The 23,431-nt window shown below is 40.7% G+C and overlaps 2 protein-coding genes across 2 annotated transcripts in view; one reads left to right on the top strand and one right to left on the bottom strand.

Annotated features, from left to right (window-relative positions):
* Positions 1-13,573, top strand: part of tpk1 (thiamin pyrophosphokinase 1) — a 72,102-nt gene extending 58,529 nt beyond the window's left edge. The window contains exon 9 of the mRNA XM_047567919.1: positions 12,622-13,573. Coding sequence (XP_047423875.1) covers positions 12,622-12,767 — 146 coding nt within the window. The 3' untranslated portion in view covers positions 12,768-13,573. The remainder of the gene's footprint in view (positions 1-12,621) is intronic.
* Positions 13,574-16,724: 3,151 nt separating this feature from the next.
* zgc:112332 (uncharacterized protein LOC553712 homolog) lies at positions 16,725-23,259 on the bottom strand. Its single transcript, XM_047567918.1, has 7 exons — positions 22,824-23,259; positions 22,245-22,360; positions 20,325-20,480; positions 19,725-19,829; positions 18,537-18,746; positions 17,991-18,183; positions 16,725-17,782 (listed from the first exon to the last, which is right to left on the bottom strand). Exons 1-7 carry the CDS (start codon positions 22,832-22,834, stop codon positions 17,680-17,682), a joined length of 894 nt encoding a protein of 297 aa, XP_047423874.1. The 5' UTR covers positions 22,835-23,259; the 3' UTR covers positions 16,725-17,679.
* Between the last annotated feature and the right edge of the window lie 172 nt (positions 23,260-23,431).

Consider the following 23,431-nt stretch of genomic DNA (forward strand, 5'->3'; position numbering starts at 1 on the left):
ATGATTATGATCACGAAGGTCAGGGAGACAATGATTCTCAATCTGTGACTGACTGATACTATATATGTGTGTGTGTGTGTGTGTGTGTGTGTGTGTTTTGTGCTGGCATGCAGAAAACCTCCTTAGTCATTTCTTTGTGACTCAGCCCTCACCTATCCGAAAGCTTAATATTAAAAAGCTTTCATCCTGCAGCGACAGTCTGAGCTATGGCTTCTGGCACAGTGTGTGTGTGTGTGTGTGTGTGTGTGTGTGTGTGTGAGTGTGTGTGAGATAGTGTGTTAAAACCTGCCTCGTCATGATGTTTTGGGCTTAGCATGGATCATAATGAACAACAAATCTGAATAGCTGTCATCCACAAACCAACTCTTTCCTGCACAGTGAGTGGGTGAGTGTGAACGTATCCCTTTTATGCTTGTGTTTTATATTTGTGGGCGTGCGTGTGCACGTGTTATTGTGCTCGTCTCTGTGTTCCATTGTATAATGGCTTCCTTTCATGTATGGGTATGCAGATATACGCCGTATGTGTGGTGTGTTTGGTTTTGTTTTTTTGCGTGTGACAAAAAGTAAGCGAAACTTGTGTGGAATATGAACAATGGATGTCAGCTCACTGATGACAAAACAACTGAGGAGGCTTTCTTCTGTAGAGTTTCCATTCAACTTGATATGTAAATAAGCTGCTAGTACTACACAACACTCGTTCCTTATACCTTCTGTATCATCATCCTCATGCACATTAGAGCAGGACAGTAAATCATGATAAAAAAAAAAATAGCTTTTTTCTTTTGACGAATTTCACAAAATCTCAAATATGATTATTCAGGACAGTTTGCTAAATTGGGCTTTTTCATTGCAGGTTGACATTTCTGTCCAAACTGCCTACTTTGGCACTTAAAAAAAATCCGAGAACTTAATTCAGACCTTGATCCATGTAGAGAAATCGCTTCCAAAGGTACAACCTCCCAGGGGTAAAGTTCCGACAATGAACATGCTGCCAGATCCAGGTCCATACCCATCCTTTATATACTGGGGGAACAAACTACTTCGACTCTGTACAACTGCTAAAATTGTGTCACAGCATGATTTGGAAGTTTGAAAAAAGAACCTCTCAAGAAATTGCTCACTTTAAAATTAGGGTAAATCATTCGCACACAGGGTGGCATCCTTAGGCAGGCGACCGCTCACTGTTGGACCTGCGCTCACGTAACTGGGACTTTGCAGTCAGGACCCCTCAGCTCTGGAACACCTGCTTGCAGATGCTCGCTGGCAGCTTACAGAATCAAACCAGTTCCCCAGATTTATATTTTCGTGAATCCCTGAAGACTGTCCTATTCCTTTTTCTCTTTATTTTTGGGCAATGTGTTTAATTTCACCTGTATTATTTTTATTGCCCTATTCGATTTGAGTCTTGACCTTGGTTTAACTATACAAAGCACTTTGTCTGAAAAGTGCAGTATAAATAAATGGTATTATTCATTATTTATAAGACATTGCACTCATGATCTAATGGTGGACCCAAGTTGCATAACGTGGCTCAGCTATTGTGAAATTGCTCTGCATATTCACCATAGATATAGTTCACGTGCATTAAAGGGAAGGAACCGTACCAGAAGCATATGCTGGGGTGGTGTACTACAAGCAAAACCTGGAAGAAAACTTCTGATCTGATGTTCTGCGTTCTGCCCCAACGTACGTTTTCTTTAGTTTAAGTTTGAGTGGTTAGTTTCTAAATATTTGATATCCCTTGGGTTTATTGCATTCATTAATTTTCCATAACCATTGTCGTCTGGGGCAGTGATTCCCAACGTGGGGTCCACACCCCCCATAAAGGGGGTGCCAGAGATCACAGTGGGTGCGGCAAAACTTGTCTGATCTGAGATCACTAGGTCGTTTGATTGCGATTAAAGAAAAAGATTAACATTTAGCTTTTCTTAGATACAAGCCAGGGGGGCTGCAAGGAGAAAAGGTTGGGAACCACTGCTCTAGAGGGCTGTAGGGTATCATATCTTATTTTTTCTCAACATTTAATTATTGTTATTATTAGAATTTAGACCAGTACGTTTTTATCGACATAACTCTACAACAAACCTCTGCTATTCCACTGCATGCAAACAGCTTCAACTCTATAGTACGCAGATGACGTGTATGACTACATTGCTGTTACAAGCTGTTGCTATTGAGCTTTGATGGAGCATAAGTAGTTCCTACCCAAATATCTGCTACCACGTATTATGAAACACAGAGAAATGTAATATTTTTGGCTTATTTTTTCCCACTTATCTGTCTTAAATTCAGCCTGACATATGCAATATATGATATACATACCCAAGTCTGGTATATAGAAACACACACATGCAAATTTGTAATATATATATATATCTTTCCCTCTCCTTTTCCCTCGTTTCCCCTGTTCTTTAGGCCTTCCCAAGAGGCCATGTAACACACAGATAAGGCTTTATACCGTTCTGCACGACTCTAAAGACAGTGATGCGCCGCATTTAAAAGGGCATCGCAAAGGTAAAGGATCTTTAAATGACCCACCAGGTGGTGTCCCTTATCTCATTGTCCCAGCAGCGTGCAGACACACACACAGACGCACAAGGAGACGACCAACATTTGCAGGCGCTAGCATCTGTTCGCACGTAAACATGAGACACGCGGACACACATGCTCAACTCCAACATGGACAGGTGCTGAGTTTGATAAAAAGCAAACACATGAAACACAGATGGATTTCTGCGGCAAAGTCTCCCGGAGAGCTGAGGCAATTTAGAAATCTTAATTAAAAGTAAACTTTGGGCAAGATTAGAGAGCTTGGCCTCGCCGTTAATGAGAGCATGCTGTTTATGAAATGTAAGCCTTCAAAAACACGTCGGAATGCAAATGAGACCGTGTTTGAATAAGGACTTGATGACATGTTCCATATTTTTAGTTCCGCTCGTTCACGGCGTATAGATATGCAGTATTTTGACAATATAGACATGCAGAGGGAGCCTGATAATAAAATGCATGTAGCCTAATTAGCATAATTAATACTTGCTGAGACAAATTAGGTACAGCTAATAATATCCTTAGAAATTCATCGCCACTTTTCTGCTATTGCGCTGAACTTTGACATACCTTTGAAAGCGGTGGTGAAAATCCTTCGTTTGCTTTGAGAGTGGAGCGCTCTTTGTGGAAACTTTCCTAATACATACTTTATTGACAAAAGCAGCAGGGATTTCTGTTGTGTTGAAGTTCTAAGTCAGATTTTGAGATGTGATGTCTGACTCAGAAAATTTAACAACCTTCCTCGAAAAACAGAAAAAGCAAGTTGAAACATTTCAAAAAGGACTCAGAAATAAATGAATGTTGACAGAAGTGCCTTCAAAGATTTGCTTTCGTGACTCAAATGTTGTGCATCTTGAACCTTTAGCATTATGTGGAAGCCGAGTTTTCAGTATTCAGAAGGCATTCTACATACTGGATGGGATTGTTTTCTGCGGAGGGCAAAGCAGCGTACTTTATCTTGTAGTCCAACAGATAGATGTGTCTGACAAACTTGGTTCAGTGAGGTCTAACCCGGTGTCCCTGCCAGAGGCAGACATCTCTACTGCGAGATCTCTCCTATTCTTTCTGTTTCTCAAGATGCAAACATGCACCCTGACCTTCTCTTATTTTCCCCTCCCCGCTCATGTTTTTCGACATCCATCCTCGCTGAATGTCTCCCTCTTTCAAGCAGAAATAATCTATTCCCCTTTTTATCTGTCTTGCTTTTCCTTTTTATGTGCTCTCTTCGCACTGTTCCTCTGTTACACCTTTATACATAATGCGCCTGCCCTACCTCTTTCCACCCCCCCCCCCCCCCCCCCCCCCATCCTGCTTCTAGCACTCCCTCTTTTCCCTCTCATTTCCTCCCTCTCTCCTGCTGGCTAAGGTCCTAGACAGGGGAGATGAAAAGTGTATGTATTCTGTAGCAGCACAGTGTGACAGCGGGTGGGAAAACTGCTGTTTTATGGTTTTATTTATGGATCTGTAGATTTCTGATGCCGTGCACACCACACGCGGGTGCGGAGGGGGGGAAATGAAGAGCAGCCCGACGTGAACCGCTGCTAGTACCCCCAACGGAGCTGCAGACTGGCAAGGAGGGAGAGGAGTGCACACATTCGTGCACTTCAAGTATTTTGGACAAACTACGTATTAGCTGCAACCTGCTGCGAAGACAGTCCTGCGCATACAGTGTGTACTGTATGGGGATGTGTTCAGAATTCACAGCAGGACATTGAAACATATAAATTCTTTGGTCAACCCCACCATTAAGTCAAATTAATTAGCATCTAATATCAAAATATATACACCGATCAGGCATAACATTAGGACCACCTTCCTAATATTGTGTAGGTCTCCAAAACAGTTGTGACTCATTAGAGAACAAAGAGGACATGGGTCTTCAGAGGGTGTCCTGTGTTGTCTGGTAACAGAATGTTGTTAGTGGGGGGCCTTTGGGTCCTATAGGTTGAAGGGAGGGGCCTTGGTACTTTGATACTCTACTGATTACTTGTTTCTTTGTTTGTATTTTTAAAAAGGCAGCATTTCCACTACAACATGGGACTGCCTGACCAACTTCTTCAATTCTCGCCCACTTACTGGTTTTGCAGCAAAGTCCAGCTTTTGTTGTTTGGGCGGTGAGGGACTTCCTGCACAGTGAACCTTAATATTGTTTTCTTTAGCTGACACAAACTCAAAATAGTGGCTGTATTTGTTGTGAATTTGGAGGCCAGGTCAACACCTTGTGCTGTTCTTCATGTTTTTTTTGAGTTGTTCCTGAACCGCTTGTGAGCACCTATGTCAGCCTGTCATTGCTTTAAGGTGGGGGTCCCCGGTCTGGTCGAGGTGGGTGGTACATGTCTGAGTAACATCTACATGAATGCCAAGTCCAAAAGTTTCCCAGCAGAACATTGTATCGTCACAGAGATGGATAACGTTATTTGTTTCTCCCGTCAGTGGTTTTAATGTTCTGGCTGATCGGCGTAGTTTGCTCCGCTGCCTGTCTCTCAACTCATTTGCTGCCACATCCCCAGCAGAGATGAGTTTTCTTATCTGAAGGTCAACTAAAGCCAGAGCAGTGTTTGTCACCTCGCACTCCTAAACCCGGCAGCATTTAAAGCATGTGGCTATCATCGCACAGCAGATGCTGCCAACACCGCTAGAGCACACTTTAACTCGTGTCGCGGCCAATAAATAGTCTTAGATACGAGGAGAATGTGAGGTGTGGGGGGAAAAAAAAAGACTGCTGTATTGAAATTACAGTTCGATATAATATACCGTGCATGAATTCTCCAATATAATCAGATTAATGATGTTTGAAATGCCATTTATTGGTGATGTTATTAGCGCAGAGAGTACAAACAAAAGCCTCAAGAGGCTCTCGTGTAGTTTTGCATCTGAATGGTTCTCACGGCAAAGCCAAAATGTGTTTTCTTGCATTCTGTTAGAGTAAGAAACGACTTGAATAATGTAGATGTGAATTAATTTAAGTCTTTACTCATCCATCTAAACTTTGCAGACAAACATGAGCTTATAATTTCAGCATTCTGAAAGAAGTTTTCTGTGGGTTTCCAAAAGTTGCTTGGTGCATCTGAGGTGAAATGTTCTCTTACAGGTCTCAACTTACAGTCAATTTATTTCAACTACATATGATGTTGTCCTCAGAACTGTATTATTGTGTGAAACCCAGTCACACGCTCACCTCATTTTAGTAATTTGGACAGCTCTGCACTGAACAAACACGATTTGTAGAAAACGATTTTCTCCGTCACACCGTGAAGTGTGATGAAATTTGATAGCACACTGGTCTGAAGGAGTGGAAGATCGACCCCCTGACAGACTGAGCGTAATTTGCCTCTCCATGACAAGTCGTGTTAAAAGAGAGACACGTGTACCTCGCTAAACACATCCAGATGTAATGGGAAGAGAAAATGATGTGTCACCGTTTGTGTTGTGCTCTCTGTGAATGTTTTTTTCCCCTCGAAGGTGTCACACTTTGCTCTCAGTGAACAATTTCATCCTTCATTATGAGTAACTGGTAAAATTATCATGAGTCAACCAAGTCTTTAAGGAGAAGATGAAGACTTTGAGTCATCCTGATACTTTTCAGTGAGGGTTTTTTTTTTCTAGTTCATAATGTCAGGAGCTACATGTGGAGTCCTGAGTGATTTGGACATAGACTGTATATAAATATGGACACCTACGCCTACTTGCATCGGCCAAACTGACGCTATTTTCCCAGAGATACGGGCGCTGTCATCTTGCGAGACGTTTTTGTTTAATTAATACTGCGCACTACTCTTCCTCCAGCAGTTACAAAGAAATCCTGGATTACAAATTGTACTTACTTACTTATAAAACTTGGACAGCTTCATGGAGCAGTTGGCATGGCAACTTGTAGTAATCATGAGCTCATCAGAAAAAATGGACTCTTACGTAATATCAGCATTATATTAACTGCCTAAAATGACTCAAATCATCCTTGGGGGGAAAAAATAATTACTTTACATGTACTTCAATGTTTTAATTTGGTTCAAGCATTCAGGTCACAAGTGGGCAGCTCTAATGACACATGTTCACATCTGGCATCGAAAAGTGTCTCCACATGTGTCTCAAGTGGGCACTTGTTATCTGATCACAGTTTTTATGCTCTGTACGATAATAACACATAGGCTGCATTGTTTGGGGCACAGTAGCAACCACCTGCTCAACACAATGCAACCACTCTTCCAAAGCCATTAACAGAGGTTTCCTGTATGTGCGCATAATAGAAATTGTGCTCATTAGTAAAGTCTCTCTGGCTCACCAAGAGCACACGTTCAGTTGTTTATTACTTCATGCCTGACCCTGACGTGATTATTTTAGAAACTTGCGCTAAAGCTTAGTTTATAACTGAAACTCTTGAGGCAACCATATTCAAAGTGATGTCACTGCCTCGCTATTTGCAGCAAGAAAAGAAAAATCATCTACCATATTTAGTTTGCTAACAGCCACAGGGGCAACTGATATTTAAAGGTTACTAATGAATAGATGGCACTTCCAATGCTTTTGCCATTGTTCACTCATAATAGCCACCCTGTGTCTCTTCAGGATCCGCACTACTGAAAGGAGGTGGCCACAAGCGGCCCAGACCAACTTCAAATGTGTTTAGAACAATCAATAAAACGCATCTTGTTCTTTAAAGAATGGACAATTGTGATCGCATTGCTCAGGGATGTGTGTTAATACCAGATCTGAACAAGGCCAAAGATTCACAGATAAGTATAAGCTTTTACATTTATGGGAAAAAGGGTTTTTAAATATGACCATAAATGTTAACTGAAGAAACCATTTACCAGGGTGGATTCTGAAGAGACACAGAGTGGCTATTATGAAAGAACAACAGAAATGGTGAAATGGCAAAAGCACTGGAAGTGCCATGTATTCATTAGTTGACTGTGATTAAAGGCAAGCACAGATATTTACTACTTTTGTTTCGCTTCCTGTAGTACCTGTTAACATCCCTTTTTCTAAAATTAAAGCAGCAACAGTTCTTTCTTCGCCAAACGCTCCATAATTCGCCTTTCTCCCCGTCCACTGCTTTGCCAGTGTCTGCGAGTCTCTCCTCTCATCGCCCACCCTCTCTCCTGGGTAATTTGTTGTGTAAATACGGTTTACTTACAGCTGACGGGCCCTCTCGGCTGTGGCGCTGGAAATGCAATTACAGGCAGCAAACATCTCCATTGTTATCACTGGAGGGTGCAACGCTCATTTTGGCCCCCCACTCAACAGGGGAGGGGTGATCGGTATCAGCTTTGAGGAGGGGATTACTAATGAAGCCATCTGAAAGCCTTTTGTGCTTTGCAAAGTTTGCACGTGCATATGTGTGCGTGTCTTTAAGTGTGTGAGCGAGTTTGTTAATGGATGTGTGTGTGAGACACAGACAGATGGCGACACTGTGATGAGTAAATGTAGGTGACTCTCTTCATTCCTGTTGAGAATAAGTCCTAATGCTTTCTATTGTGGCGCTCTGCTGCCTCTGCTGGTGGCATTGTTAAGTACACGTGTGCATAACAGATCCCTGTTTATTTTATTAATTCCTTGTACTTGCACTTATATTAGACCCTAATCCAAACATTGCACAGACACATGGAAGTAAAGTTCAGAAAGACACAGATTATTGCCATAGGTGCTGCCACAGAGAAGGAAAATCTTGAAGAAGATATCTTGAATTGAAACTTTCTGCATATTTTACATTATTGTTGATCTGTTAAGCGTTATAATTATAATTTAATTACCACATTATTCTACATGTCACCTCCTTTCCAAATAGTCCAAGCACACCAGTAAGAATTGATGTGATTAAAATACAAATATAGGAACTGGTACAACAACAACAAAACCAATCGTGTTTGGCAGAAAATTGCCCGTGTATTATACGTATTCCACAGAGGACTCTGACCCTCTTTAAGAGAGCTATAGAAGTGCGCATGATCAATCTGCTGGAAACACATTACCCTGTAAAGAGTAAAGTTCAAGCCAGCACTCACACAGGCGATACTCTCATACAACAATGGCATAGACTGTGGCTCTGCGCGCACTCAATTATTAAGTAACCCAACTTCACATACAACTTATTTTCCGCCCTCATTCCGAGTCAAGCTGCTCTAATACCATGCTTGTTTGGCAGTCTTTGAAGCAGAATATGATTTCTCTTTGTCCCCGTTTGATGTGCGTGCAGGCGCCTGTGGACAAATGATTCGCTTCATTCTCTCTTGTCTTTGTTCTTTTGTGTTCATTTTCACCCTTGTGCGATGTGATTGAACCAAACTATTTTTACGCATTCGTAAAACTCTTACTTATTTTCTAATGCCATTATTATTCCGAGCCTTCAAAGGGAAGCCGAAACAATGCAAGGTTTTGGTTTGGGCTACAAGGGTTCAATATACTGCATGATACGTGAGGTGTAGCGGTGCTTAAATCAGGTAGCATGGCTAATCTCTTTATTCTTCACAAGAAAATAAAAATAACCTATATAACATATAAAGGCTGAATTCCCTTTGTAAGAGCGAGAATATGTGTGTCTAAGTGTGGGCCATTAAATTTCTTTTCATCAAAGCGTAAAGCCCACCAAAAAATTGGATTACCCAAGATATTTTGTACTAATGATGCACCATAACCGTCTTAGCAGCCGGCTGGAGGAAGGCTGGAGGAAAACTGTCCCTTCAAATATTCCCAGACATGCAGCCTAATGATGAGTTTAAACTTTTGCTTTAAGTAATGCTTTTGAAATAGGATTCAGTTTACGAAAGCTCACTCTACTCAGTGTATAGAAGAAATACATCATATTCTTAGTGAAAAGAATATATCCTACAATATCTGTCCCCACCCCAACGTTCAGCCATAACATTAAATGAGTCACAACTGTTTTGGAGGCACAAGGAAGTTCCTGTCAATGCAAATGAGTTAGCTGGCATAGGGTGGGCATTGACTTGCCCAATGAGCGTTAGCGGTTATTCCACAAAACATCCGACATATTCCTCAAATATTCCGCTCCATATTGAAATGATTACTTCGTCAAATGTGCACAGAGTTTTTGCCACTGTAAAAAATTCCATCTTTCAAATCTTCTATTTCATCCCAAATGTGTTATTTGCCTCTGATCTGGTGACTAGGGAGGCCATTTGCTTTGGGCCACGGTGCATTATCATGCTGGAAGTAACCATTAGCCAGCGGGTAAATTGTGACCATAAAGGGATGCACGTGGCCAGCAGAAGCAATACTCAAATAGGCTGTGGCATACAAAACGATGATTGACTGGTATCAAGGGGCCAAGAAGACATTCCCCCACATCATTAGACCGGCCTGGTCTGTTGACACAAGGCGGTTTGGGTCCATGGATTAATACTGTTGATGTAAAACTCTGAAACGGCCATCTGCAGCCTCAGCAAAAATTGAGTTTCATTGGACAGGGATACTTCCCCCCCGTCTGCCTCTAAGTTGGAGATACTGTACATTAGGAGTTGATTTTCTTGCCATAGTTGTACACAATAGTTATCCGAGTCACCGTTTTTGCAACCAGCCATCAACAAGGCATTCCCATCCACACACCTGCCTCTCGCTGGACTTTTTCTCCACACACACTGACAAGGCTCTAAAGATAATGGGCGTTACACATTCCTCCAACAGATCCACAGTACTCAAACCAGCTCATCTCTCAACAGTCATGTTAAATCTCATGTTTACAGATTCTGTTGCTTTATTATAACCGATACTGGATCGACAGGACTTTATTCAATACAGTTTATTATTAGCCGATTGGGTACAGGTGGCGTGAATAAAGTACTGGAGTGTGAATGGAATCTTTATGCATAATGTGACACAGTGCACCATAACCTGTCGCTGTATTAAGTAATGTTTACCTCAGCTGTTACCTGGCAAGGATAATACGTTTAACTGCTAAATCTATTCTTTGTACTCTTTATTACAGATGCTCAGTGCTTCTTAGTGTCACCAGTCAATGCAGTGATTTCACTTTTAAGCCCTTAGTGGAGTTGTTGCTACACAAAAATAGATCCCTGAGAGGCGCAGAAATGATTGACACGAAGAAACGTACCCCCCCTTATCATTCCAGATGGGGATTGTGGCGCTCACAGCACTAATCCTCACTTCACTCACTTTCAAACATTGCTTATGGCCCACTGACACCAATCATGCAAATCAAATAAAAGTAAATGAGAGATGGAGTGCTTTAGAGACCAATTACAAAAAAACGTCTACAGAGTCTTGATTTATGAAAGTGCTGACACATACACAGGTGGAAGCCTGACAGAACCAAAAGCCACATCACTTCTTCCTGACGTGAACATAATTGTGGGAGAATTTTGCAGATTTGCTGACATGTAAAGTCGGAAATTAATTTACTGTTTAATTTGCTGCAGATGTTACAGCAAGACGGTTGTGACAGATAAACGTGAAGAAATACCAGAAAGCCTCTGGTGTGAACCTCCAATGGCGAGTTTGGCCTTTTCATATTAGACGCGATCCAACAGCCCCATTCTCAGGGTGCTCGTCAGCTCAGTCTGTTGAGAGCTAACGCGGCGTAAATAAATTTAACAGTTAATGGAGAAGGTGATGCGCAAATTCACTTTTTCATCATTTGGGCTTGTTGAAGCATCATCAGTGATTTATTAGTTTGCATGACTAAATTTGTCACAAGAACTGTTAAGTACTATATTAAATTATAACTATTAATTTTCAACATGTATATATTGGACAGCTGTATGGTTCTCTTAATACGGCGGAACACAGTAAATTTGTTATTCAAGTAACTTCCTAAGTTGTTTCCACTCATACTGATAGGAACTGATGAGACGTAATTTTCATAGAGGACCTTTCATGCTGCATTACAAGTGCTTCACAAATTGTAAATAAAGCAAGAGGCACCTGCCTGAGGAGTAGTTTCTCGTAGGGACCAACAGAGGTGAAGTGTATCTAAGTGCATGCGTTCAAGTATTATACTGAAGATTCTCAGTCATCCAGGTCACACTTGAAGCTAGAACAAAGCCACTTGTTTTGATTTGTTTGTTTTCTCTTGAACACGGTTCCCCACTCATTTTCATTAAATGTTCATTTGCCTAATGGGAAAATAATAATAATAATAATAAAAGTTAATCCACAGTGAAAATAATCATTAGCTGCACTTGCAGATACAAAATAGCTACAAGATTATTAACAGTAAAACCCTGCTTTTAAATGAATGTCTGAGTACATGTCACAAGTCACATTTTTCTGCAACAAGTATATTCACTTTTATTACTTTAAGTAGATTAGACTGAGTAGACAGATATTTCCAGAGCCGGGGTTTTATAGTTCATAAGCCAAGATCCCCAGAGAACAGTCATCTTGTATTTCCACAGAGAACCAGCGGGTGGCAGAATTTGTATAACAATGTGCTCTGAGTACTGTAGTTTGCTACTTTGCCCACTTGAGGTCAGTGCTTTCCCCTTTATTGCATATTTGGTTGATATGGTACATATGGTATAAAACACTTGTAAAGCTGTATCTTTCCTGAACTCTTCTTCTAAACGCTGGCCTTATAGAGTTCACAATAAAGGATTCCGAACAAAAAACCCTTATGTGACTTCTACACCTCAATGGTCACTTTCCCTGTTAGAAGCAGCTGAAGGCTTCCCATCTCAGAGGATTTGAAAAACACTTCAGTGAGCACAAAGTTGGAGTATTCTCAGCGGCCTCAGCATAATAGCCTTTGTGAATCTCTGTGGCTGTGACCAGAAACCCTGTATGGCCTCAGATTACTTTGCTAGATCCAAACTTTTTTTTTTTGCTCGAGACACAATGAAAAGTCACATGGAATACCTCACCTCGGTTACCCAGGGACACGCGCTGCTCCGGTCTTCTCAAACAAGGCTTTGATACATTACGACATTCTGAATAGCCACCACAAAATACTTAAGCAGATGCAGATTATTAGAATTAGGAAACCTGAAAACCTTTTAACTATACACATTTAATGTGATGCAACTCAGATATTACGCATTGCATCACATACTAGTATGTTGTTACTACTGTGTCTAATTGTCTGTCTCCTCCGTCCAGATAATCAGGACTTGCAGTTTGGGGTATTGGTGAGCACCTCCAACACCTACGAGCCCACCGAGACTGGAAGCCCCCGGAAGGCTGTTACTGTGACCACAGACAAGCCCCTGCTTTGGAGCATGGGCATCCATAAAAATGGGGAATAACACGAGTCCATCCATCTCGACGCAAACAGCTGGTCTGAATAAGCTGCTAATCTATGGCCCTATACAAGTTATTTCCAGCAGAAAGGGCCAAAAGCACAATTAAAAAAAAAAGTATTGACTGAAAAGTGTTTTGAGTAATAATCAAGAAGGTCCGCTTAGGTGGAAAAGAAAAAATGTGAAAATCACTGAATAGCATATATTTTATCTCTCTACTCCATAGTGGCCATCCTTTCAAATGATAAGCTACTGATACTACAGCAGTAACTTTGACAGAGACATGAACTGACGGTTGCTATCGTATGTTACTGTGATTGTGCCTTATTGCCTTGGCACTATTTAGCGCTAAATGAACTGTTTAATGCTGCCTTTCACCTGCATATACGCAGGTATCATCTCTGTATTGAAGCCTCCAGTATGTGCCTTTAAAATCGTATTTCACCGTTCTCATTAAAGATCATTATTTGTCAAATAATTCCTAACATCTCATCTCAAGCCATCAATGCCCTTTAATGAAAGTTTATTACTGTACTACTGAAAGTCAAAAAAAAGGCAAAAAAATAAAAATAAATAAATAAACAAAAGTGTTGAGTACATGCTGCAGGGGTATTGGTAGTATTTGAGTAGACAGGACAAATCAGCGTTTGGGTCTCCGTTTGTTTTTTTATTTACAGTCAAATAGAAACGTTGAGCACAGAATGTAAAAATTCAATCCCTTCAGTCCCCCATCACACCAGCCCGATAACACCACGGCCTCCTGTCCCAAGATAGTGAAGTTTGTGTTTTTTGCTTGATCTCGATTTAACCACCACTAGAAGAAAAACAAGGTAGGCAGAGTTAGCAACTGGAGAAGTGTGTCCATATTTTTCTATGCAACATTCAGTTTCATCCAAGCACGATGATTTCACGTGAGTACTACTGCAGTGATTTTGAATCATATGACCGTCAACGCTCGTATACTAAATAATCTGACTATCATAACAGCCCAAGGAGTGTTTGTTTTTTGTACATGTTTGTATAAAATGAGCAATGCTACCAGTGAGACTTTTTCCAAGTTTGTGCCATCCTAGAATTAATTTAATGCAACGTGCGTTTGTTTTATGCAAGCAAACTCGAAGACAGAACAAAGAGGTTTGTGATCATGTTATGATATTATAACTTAAACTGTGATTGTGGTTTAGTGCTAGGACAATACACAGAAGTCAGTGCAGCATAAACGCTGCTATTTTTGGGGTAATGGTACAAGTTGTTTTCACTATAATTAAGGCACTAAAATGGCAGAAATATAAATATTTGTTAAAGAAGCACACTTAAAAATATTACGATTGGTTAATAGACAATCATTAGGCAAAAAGAGAAACACGTCCAAATACAAAGACGTGCATTTTCTACACTGAGATATGTAGATAATATTCATTAAAGGCAACTGATCAGAAAAAAGGAAGCGCGGGTCAGTGATTCAATCAGCAATTAGAAACTCCTCCGTTAATGAAGAGTCATCACTGTTTATGAGTGAGACAATGGATCAAACGAATCTGATCGTTTGAATCCGATCTGACAGAAACTGAATATGTTCAGATAAAACGACAAAGAGAATCAGTGTGATACAACCTACCGTGTAGATAACTGTACTTACACAATGATGTTGTTGATGGGGATGTGGATGAGCTTGACGAAGAAACCAATAAAACCCATGATGGCAAACCCGATGGCTGTGGCCATGGCAATCTTCTGAAACTCTGGATCAGGGCAGAAAAAGAAATCAATTACAAGAAATACTAACAAAGAAAAAAGATATATATTAATATATTATTAAAACTCATGTCTATCATCTTTAGATACGTGTTAGTGGCAAGCGGTGATTCATGACATGGACCATTGTAAAACAAATCAAACCGTGAAAACCTACCTTTTCTGTCGGGTTTTGTGCATCGCTTTACGAGCCTTATGGAGTCTTTGACGAACTGCCGGCTTGGCTCAACGAACTGCATTACCTGATCCATGTCGTTCAGGCTGCGGACAGAAATGAAAAAGTCAGTGTTGAAGCTTGGGCCAGTTTTCAGTGCTGACGTTGCCTTCAGGAGCCCCGAGTTAACCATGGATTCATAGCGTTAAAATTATCTTCCATAAAACATCAACGAACACACAGAAACAAATACACACAGAAAAAAAATACGCCGTAATCATTTAAACATGATTTAAAGTTAGTCATGAAACTTAAATCCTTTGCTAACGCTGCCGTAAAACAAGCTAGCTATCACGCCGACGTAACCTTACGCTAGCTTAGAAGCCAACAAGTAAATCAAATTAAACTCTAAAGGCTTTATCCGAAAAGTATGGAACATTGTCGAAATAGTAAAACATATAAATATGTTGTTTAAAGCAACAGCCAGCAACGAACCTGTTTTCGGTGTGATGTTTTGTGAGAAGAGAGTCAGAGGCGAACTGAGAGCCACGTAGTTTCAACACAGCTGGTCGTTAAGAAGAAAGAGTGTAAAAGCTGACGTATACTTTAACAGCGCATGCGTGTAAGAGTTGGCGCGTTGCCTATAGTGCCACCTTCAGGCTAGGAGGTTTCAATACAGCAACAGACCGCCTGGTACATGACATACTTTTATTATTAGTTTTATTTTTACTTGTATTTGCATTACTGTCCTGTTCCTTAAGATTGAATACAGTTCTTACAGAGCAGGCATCTGAAGAGACTGAGGTCTTTTGGAGTGAAAGGGGTACTCCTGAAGATGTTCTGTGACTCTGTAGTGGCATCAGTATGGAGTGGTCTGCTGGAACAGTAGTATCACAGAGAGGGAGAGGAAGAAGCTGGACAAGGTCATCAGGAAGTCTAGCTCTGTCCTGGGCTGCTCCCTGGACTCAGTGAGGGAGGTGGGTGACAGGAGAGTCCTGGCTAAATTGTTGTTCGAAGGAAAGATTCAGAATGTCTTTCCTTCCTGCTGCTGTTAGGCTCCACAATGAACATTCCTAATAAGTGCAATATTATTACGCCTTAAGATTCAACACGTTCATCATTCACTACATACTATGTACTGTGTACAACTCTGTGCAATATCCGACAATCATTATATGCAATTCAGTACTTTGTATATTTGCCAGTGCTTGTATATTGTTTATTCTGTTCTGTTTTATATTATTCTTTATCTTCTATACAGTACACTTTTTATTCTTGTTACTTTTCTGCCACTATGTATGCCATTGCAAACTGCAATTTCCCCATTGTTAGATAAATAACGTTTTTTTTTTTATTTTAATTATTGTATATCAGTATTGTTTATAATTTAATGGCCTTACGATAAATGTAATATTTTGTTCATCACTGTTTTTCCTTATCAGATGAAGAATAAATCCACAGAATCTAAAGTGGGCCAAAAGTATCTAGTCATATTTTCGATCTGTTAATGTTTTTGTTTAATGAATGACTGAAGATCATTTCCCCTGTAATTCATTTTTTAAACAGCCATACATTCCTTCCAAGCTATGTATTTTCACATGACTGCATACACATAAAGGTCACAATGCTCACACTGTTCAGACAGATGATGTGTAGACTATTTTTTCCTGTTGTTAATGACACATTCCTTTAGTAGCAAATACTCATCCATGTGATTGAGATTAATATGCAATTTCCAAAAAGAAATCTGGCATATTCACTCTATCGTTTTTCTCCCCTTTTGTCTTATTCTATGGGGGTAGAAGTGCCAATGGTAAGATTACAATGTCATTTGATGCTTTCAGTCATCTGTTTGGGTGGTATGGGCTAAGACTTTAAGACCCTTGGTTCCCCCATTGTTAATACGCTTATCTTACCTAATCTCCTTTAACCTGTCTCAGTATCACATGTTATTGCTTCTATAAAGGTCAACCATACACAGTGGAAAACATCCGCATTATCAAAACACAATAGCAAGCTATATGTTAGCTTAGACATGAGACGACAAGAAGAAATTAGAAAAATGTTCTCAGTCTAAAGGGTTTATTTTTTTTACATTGTGTCGTAACAAAACATATCCACGATATAAGATGATTTATTGAAGTCAACGTGAATGACACTTGATTTTATAATTACAACTATACGTTACCATATTGTGGTTGTGATTTATTAATTAAATATAGCCACAGAGGAAAAGCCACAGAAACAGCAGTTCATATGACGGCCCAACCCAATTCAATAAAGCAGCTCAATGAAAAAAATCTGAGTTATACCAATCAACACATGTACACTGTGATACTCTAAGCAGTAAAAAGGGCAGAGACGTAACGCAAGCTTCATAAGTGAATTCCTCATTCGTTGGAACGACTCTTAACAGGACTCAGTCAAATACGACTTTAAAAATGCACTTTGGAAGTTGGTTTGGAGCAGAATTATTCTCATCAGTGGCACAAAACTATCTCTCTTCTGCGCAAGAGTTTGCAAAGTAAAAGTCTGTAAAGTTGCATGTAGTTCACGCCTCGGGTAAGTTTTAGCCACAGCAAATCATGCTGGTTAAATTCTTCACAAGACAAGAGCAGCAGCGTCTGCACTCTGGACACAATACTGACCACACAGTCCTCATCAGTTAGTAAAAGCACGGTAAAAAGACAGGACATTAAAATTGATCTTTCAACATTTTCAAATTCTACAAAAAAGTATTGAAAACTGTCATATAAGGAACACTTTTACACGGACAAATGTCATGCCGTTTCTGATCATACAGTACAGTCTGATTAAAACATGTGATTTGTTTTTGACAAACGCAAAGAAGGTCTTTGGAGCGATCCAGATACCTTTGGGCTCTACTGTGCTTTGAGTCTACCTCACAACAGTAACATTAATGCCTCTATAGAAGTGCTGTCTGAAGCATGATGTTTAAACATGAAATACAATGTTTACTTTTTTTTACTGTACTTAATTTGCCACTATTCACTGCCAGGTTATCCCAAGTAGGTTGCAGCTGACCTCCCACAGTTTCTGGGCCAAGTCATCATCAGAAGCCGCCCTGGAGCACCTTGTAGGGGCGCAGTCGCTAAACACAGACAAGGACAGAAAATAGCTGTAACACATGGTTTCTGGCATTGTTACAGAAGAAAAAAAAAATCTGTAAACCCACAACCACATGCAGTACAGTATATTGTTAGTTAGCAGGTAGAAATAGAGAGCAGCATGAAGTCGGCTCTCTAAAAGCTCTTATGTAACCCACTGCTTGTAAAAAAAAAAAAAAAATGTGTGTGTACCTGAAATAACCTCCGCTCAGACTCTCCAGACCCGGCTCCACGGCGCAGTAAATGGTGGTCTGTGCTCCCTCCACTGTTGTCTTGGTGAAAATCCTGAAGATCTTCACGGCAACTTGGATACACTGGTGCTGGTGCCTCCACAGGTCCGACTGAACCACCCCCGGGTGCAGAGAGAACACGCTCACCCCCGTACCTGGAACACGTACACACGCAACACTCACCTACACAAATACTGTAAAACCACGACTGATCGATAATATACTTCTGATTAAAGTTAAGACATGTTTTGCTGTATTTCTTCTTTAAAGGTCACTTTATTCACATGGCCAGTCATTACAGTCCATGTTATTCAAATGCTGAAGTTATATATTTCAGTTTTAGTTAGTATGCAATTACCTTTTTTCCTGTATAGAAAAAAACAGTGCTTGTATATTACAAAGCCATGTATTCCCTCAGACCCTCATTTCAAAAAAACAAACTTTTTTTTTTTATTATTTCCTTCCTTTGTGCCCTTGTGTACCAACCTCTTAAAAACCTTGACCTCACCTTGTAACCGCTTGGCTAGTGAGCGTGCAAAGAGGACATTAGCCAGTTTGCTCTGTCCGTAGGCCTTCATGGTATCGTAACTCCTCTCACTGTTGATGTCATCGAGTCGAAGGCCGGTCCAGGTGTGGGCCACCGATGCCACGACAACGATGCGGGCGGGGGTTGAACGCTTGATGAGGTCCAGCAGCAGATGAGTCAACAGGAAGTGTCCTGAGGTTTAAATGGCTAAAACTAATAACTATTTTAATTACTAACAATCTGCTGATTGTGTTTCTGATTAATTGATTAGTCTATGGAATGTCATAAAAGAAGTAATAACACTCTCAAATGTCTGGTTTTCTTCAACCAAACGCTCAAATGTTCCGTTTACAATGATCTCCTCTCCTCCTCTTATTTAATGGAAAAGAGTTTTCACATTTTCAGCTTGACAAACGACAGAAACAACAGATTAATCATTACAACAGCGGCAGATTACTTTTCTTTCCATCCATCAAAAGTGGATTAATGAGCAAGTTGGAACCACTGTGGAGTTGGAAAGCTTGTGAAAGACTGGCAGCAAGACAGCTCAGACTTACATTGTTTCTTAGAAATGTGATGCTGCATAAATGCGAGAAACAAGCTAGAAAGATGAGGTGGTAACAGGATGAAATTCTTCCTGCCGGACTACTTTATCTTAAGTAAATGTAAGGAAGGAAGGCTTTCTGCTTGGGGAATGCAGACACAATGACACTGTCCGTAAAACTAACATGTATAAGGACTGATTTGGCGATTTTTCTTTCCTCACAATTGTTCTGTATTTCCTGTTCTACACTTGACCTAAACACTGTGATTATTTAATGTAAATGTGCGCAGATGTATACAGGATGCCAAGAAATGTACAGGTACTGTATATGTGTAGGCAGGTATGTGTAAGTGTGTGCATATCCATGTGGGTGAGCACTGCGTGTTCTCTCTGTCAGCTTGTGACAAAAATACTGCAGACGAAAACATCATTTGGAAGGAAGCCATGGTCCAATACAGAGGAAATCACTCACAGCTTGAAGAAAACAGTAACTCCCGTATATTTTCCTGGCCTGATATGGTAATTTATTGTTTCTCCTGGTAACTGTTTCATGTTACTAAGACACAATATCAAATGAGAATCACTAACATAGAATACAAAAATAAATTGAAAAAGATGGAACTTACCCAAATGATTGACCCCTAGCTGCATTTCAAATCCATCAGTGGTCTTGGAGTAGGGGCACATCATAATACCAGCATTGTTTATCAGTATATTCACCTGTTTTTCCTCTGAAAAGAAAATACCACACAAATGTAAAAAGATGAAGGTATCGCATTTGTACATGCACATGTACTATGCACCAGTAGCCTGGAAGCCAGACCAACTTTTCACCTCAAACAAGCTCTTTGAGGTGGAAAGTTGTTCTGGATTGGTTCTGTTGGAACTGATAATGCTCTGGCAAAGAATGCTGCTGGGCCAAGAGGTGATCCAGGAACTGAACTTGTTGCTCCATAAACCCCTAGTTCCTCTTCCTCTACCTCCCCAATCAATTGTGAAGCACCTCAGGGTTCCAATTTGGGCCCGTTTTATTTGTGTTGCATGCATTTCATTTGAGATCTATCCTTCTATGAATACAATGTCTCATGTCGTAGTTACTCTGTTGATACTCTGGGAAACTGCTAAGCCAAAGTGTGCTAAGCTAACACTAACTCTTCAACAATATTGCAAATTGTGTGTTTTTTTTATTTTTGAAAGGAAAAATGTGCAAATCATTAGTTGCCTACCTTTGTTGATAAGTTCAGCGAAGGCTCGGATGGACCTGGTGTCAGACAGATCCAGTTTTCTGATGATCATATTCTCATTTCCTGTGTCTTCCAAAATGTCTGCCCGTGCCTCCTCTGCCCTCTCCAGGTCTCTGCATGCCATAATGATGCGTGCACCTAATAAAGCGAGTACCGAAGATCACATGTTGGTGTCGCAATAATGTCTCACTTTCTGTGACAGAAAAGTAGATGTGCACCACTTTAATGTCAGCTTTCCAACTCAGGTGAATTTTGAAATTCAAATTTCAAGTTTGTTATGTGTGCTTCCTGGCACTGCTCCTCCGCGTAAGAAGCATAGAAAGAAATAGCTCAGGAAATTCACTATGAGCTCACATCATGTCTTTTATCTTTGAGCTGCAAGCGCATTTTATACACCCCATTACAGTCGTGTTCACCGAAGTTAAACTGCCTTACTCTAATGGCTTAATAGAAACTTAAGCAGTGATGCACTGGGGCAAATATTCTGTACATGAGAGGTTCAAATCCTTCAAAGTTTCCAAACTACAAAAGCGTTTCTCATTTGCAGGCATACAAAGCTACCCTCGCCAAATTAAAATGAGGAATGAAGTACCTCGATCTCTCGGTGTGCTTTTGATCATCCCCTAATGTTTTCTAAGCTCTCGCTCAGCATCCCATTTAGAGGACTGCTCTGCTCGCTTGAACACAAGACCCTCTCAACTGTGTCATTCTCATCCGCTTCTGACACAAATTACCATGCATCCTACTTAATGAGCACAGAGAGGGGCTTTGAGGACACATGCACTCAGCCTTCCACTCAAATAAACATGCAGGCAGACAACCCCCGCCCCCCCATATTTACACACACACACACACACACACGCGCGCACACACACACACACACACACACAAACCAGCACCAGACACACGAAATAGCTGCTGTGCCCGGCAATTATAGAAGCGCCATTAATCAGTTGAAGGGCCTGTATCCCATCTCAGTGTCTTTGTTTCTGTCCTGCAGCTCCCATGAGGTAAAACCCAATTGTTCCCACATTTCCAGCGTAGCCAAGTTCACTCAATTAAACAAACTCAGACAGTGGGAATGAAAGACTATGCTGCGTCAAGTTAAAAATCATCCAGCCAAGGTCTACAGAGTGCAAATAATGCAAATAACGGCTGGAGCCAAGACTCATTATTGCACACTCCCTTATTTCACTTTGCAAGTATTACATTTAGCATGCATAAGTAACTGTGTCAACATGCTAAATGGGCAAAAAATAATCATAATTGAGAAGGCTGAGGCTCAGTTTGATTTCCCTCTGTCACATGCAGTGCCCAGAGGAATCACTTCCCGTTATGAATCCTTGTAAATCTAATCTGGCTGTCATCTTGTTATTACATAATCCAATTAACGGAGAGATGACACCGTCATCTGACAGAGAGCGAGCCCCGGTGTTATTATTTTCCTCTGGCAGCAATTATTCTTTTTGTGTTATCCTCTGTCGCCTCTCTGGCGCAGGGAGGGGAGCGGACCCTCACAATGCTCCCTCTGTCGCCCTGACGCCTCATCTGTCTCCCATCCCTGCTTTGTTTACCACTTGAAATGTCAAGCCAGATGCTCATTAACGTCAAAACTCTTTCTTGTCTGTCTTTGAGAGTTTAAGGTATGCTGAAACTGCACAATGACTGGAAATAGACAAATATTCCTATTAAATAGATCATCAAACTGAAGTGCAAATAAACAGGATTAAGCCTAATTCTGGGTTAAGGATGTGCCTTCAATCAGTATGAATTAGAAGTGCTTATTTCCAAAGGAAATGACATATGGCATGTGTTTGGAAGGTAAGGCACAGGTACACATCAATGCAGCTGAGGCAGAAATAGAAGGAGGCATCTGGGGACAGACGCACAGATGGGTAGTACCTCTTCTTGCCAGGTCCCTGGCAGTTTCTTTGCCAATCCCGGTGTTGGCTCCAGTGATGATGACAGTTTTCCCATCGAGCCTCTCCTCAGATGACCAGCGATTGCAGCACACACTCCTGAACAACACACGCAGGTTAAGCAGCAGGAAAACCCTTATAAATGTGCAAGTCATGCTGTTAGTGATCACATGTCAAGAGATCATTTAAACATACAGAAAACGGTAAATTAAAAAATGAAACACGTTTTGGATTAGAGCACAAACATTTGAGTTGCATATGTTGTCATGCGCATATGTGATGACATTTTCAAACTCACTTGAACAGATTTAAAGGATGAAAAGCAAACCGTTTGAAGCAGGTATATTAACCACATTAGCCATATTAACCATTCGGATCGACGTAAAAAGCTGCATTTCTAAACTAGTCTGTGCCAAATCTGGTGACACCGCGAACTATAATCTTCTTAAAATGTCCCACATTCTTGTTACTATCAGAGCCAGACACCGGGAAGCTGATCCTAATCGATTTCTTTTTATTTTACTCTCTCTCTCTATCTCTGTGTTTTTTCTTTCTCTCCTACCTGCAGTGCATTGTTCCCCAGAAGCAACAGATATTCCGCCGGACCGGTGAGAGACCTCCGACAGAAATAAACAACACTCCAGTCCCTCACCACTACAGTTCATTAAGGGAGGGGGGGTCGTGTTTGTCATATGTCCCCGCCCCTCCGTGTTTTTTTTTTTTTTTTTCGTTTTTTTTTCTTTCCTTTTCACATGCCAGCGTCTGAGCCGATCTGACGCATAATTGATTCACAAGTTAGAGACTGGGGAGCAGCCGGCTCCCCTGCTGCTGCTGCTGGAGAGTCTGGAGATATGAGCTCAAGTAACCCGAGAGAGAGAGACAGAGAATCTCATGCATCTTGTGTTACCACATGAAATGAATGACCACATTTGAACTCTCCAGTGTGTGGAAAAAAATGGACCTCCAATCAAACTTGAAAGTTCTAATAGCCAGTCAAGATAGATAGATAGATAGATAGATAGATAGATAGATAGATAGATAGATAGATAGATAGAAAAGTACCTTGTCAAATCACATTTGAGCCATCCATCCATCCATCCATCCATCCATCCATCCATCCATCCATCCATCCATCCATCCTTCTAGTTAAACTACAAAGCCAACAAAACA

Source organism: Mugil cephalus, chromosome 18, assembly GCF_022458985.1.
Source record: "Mugil cephalus isolate CIBA_MC_2020 chromosome 18, CIBA_Mcephalus_1.1, whole genome shotgun sequence".
Lineage (NCBI taxonomy): Eukaryota > Metazoa > Chordata > Actinopteri > Mugiliformes > Mugilidae > Mugil > Mugil cephalus.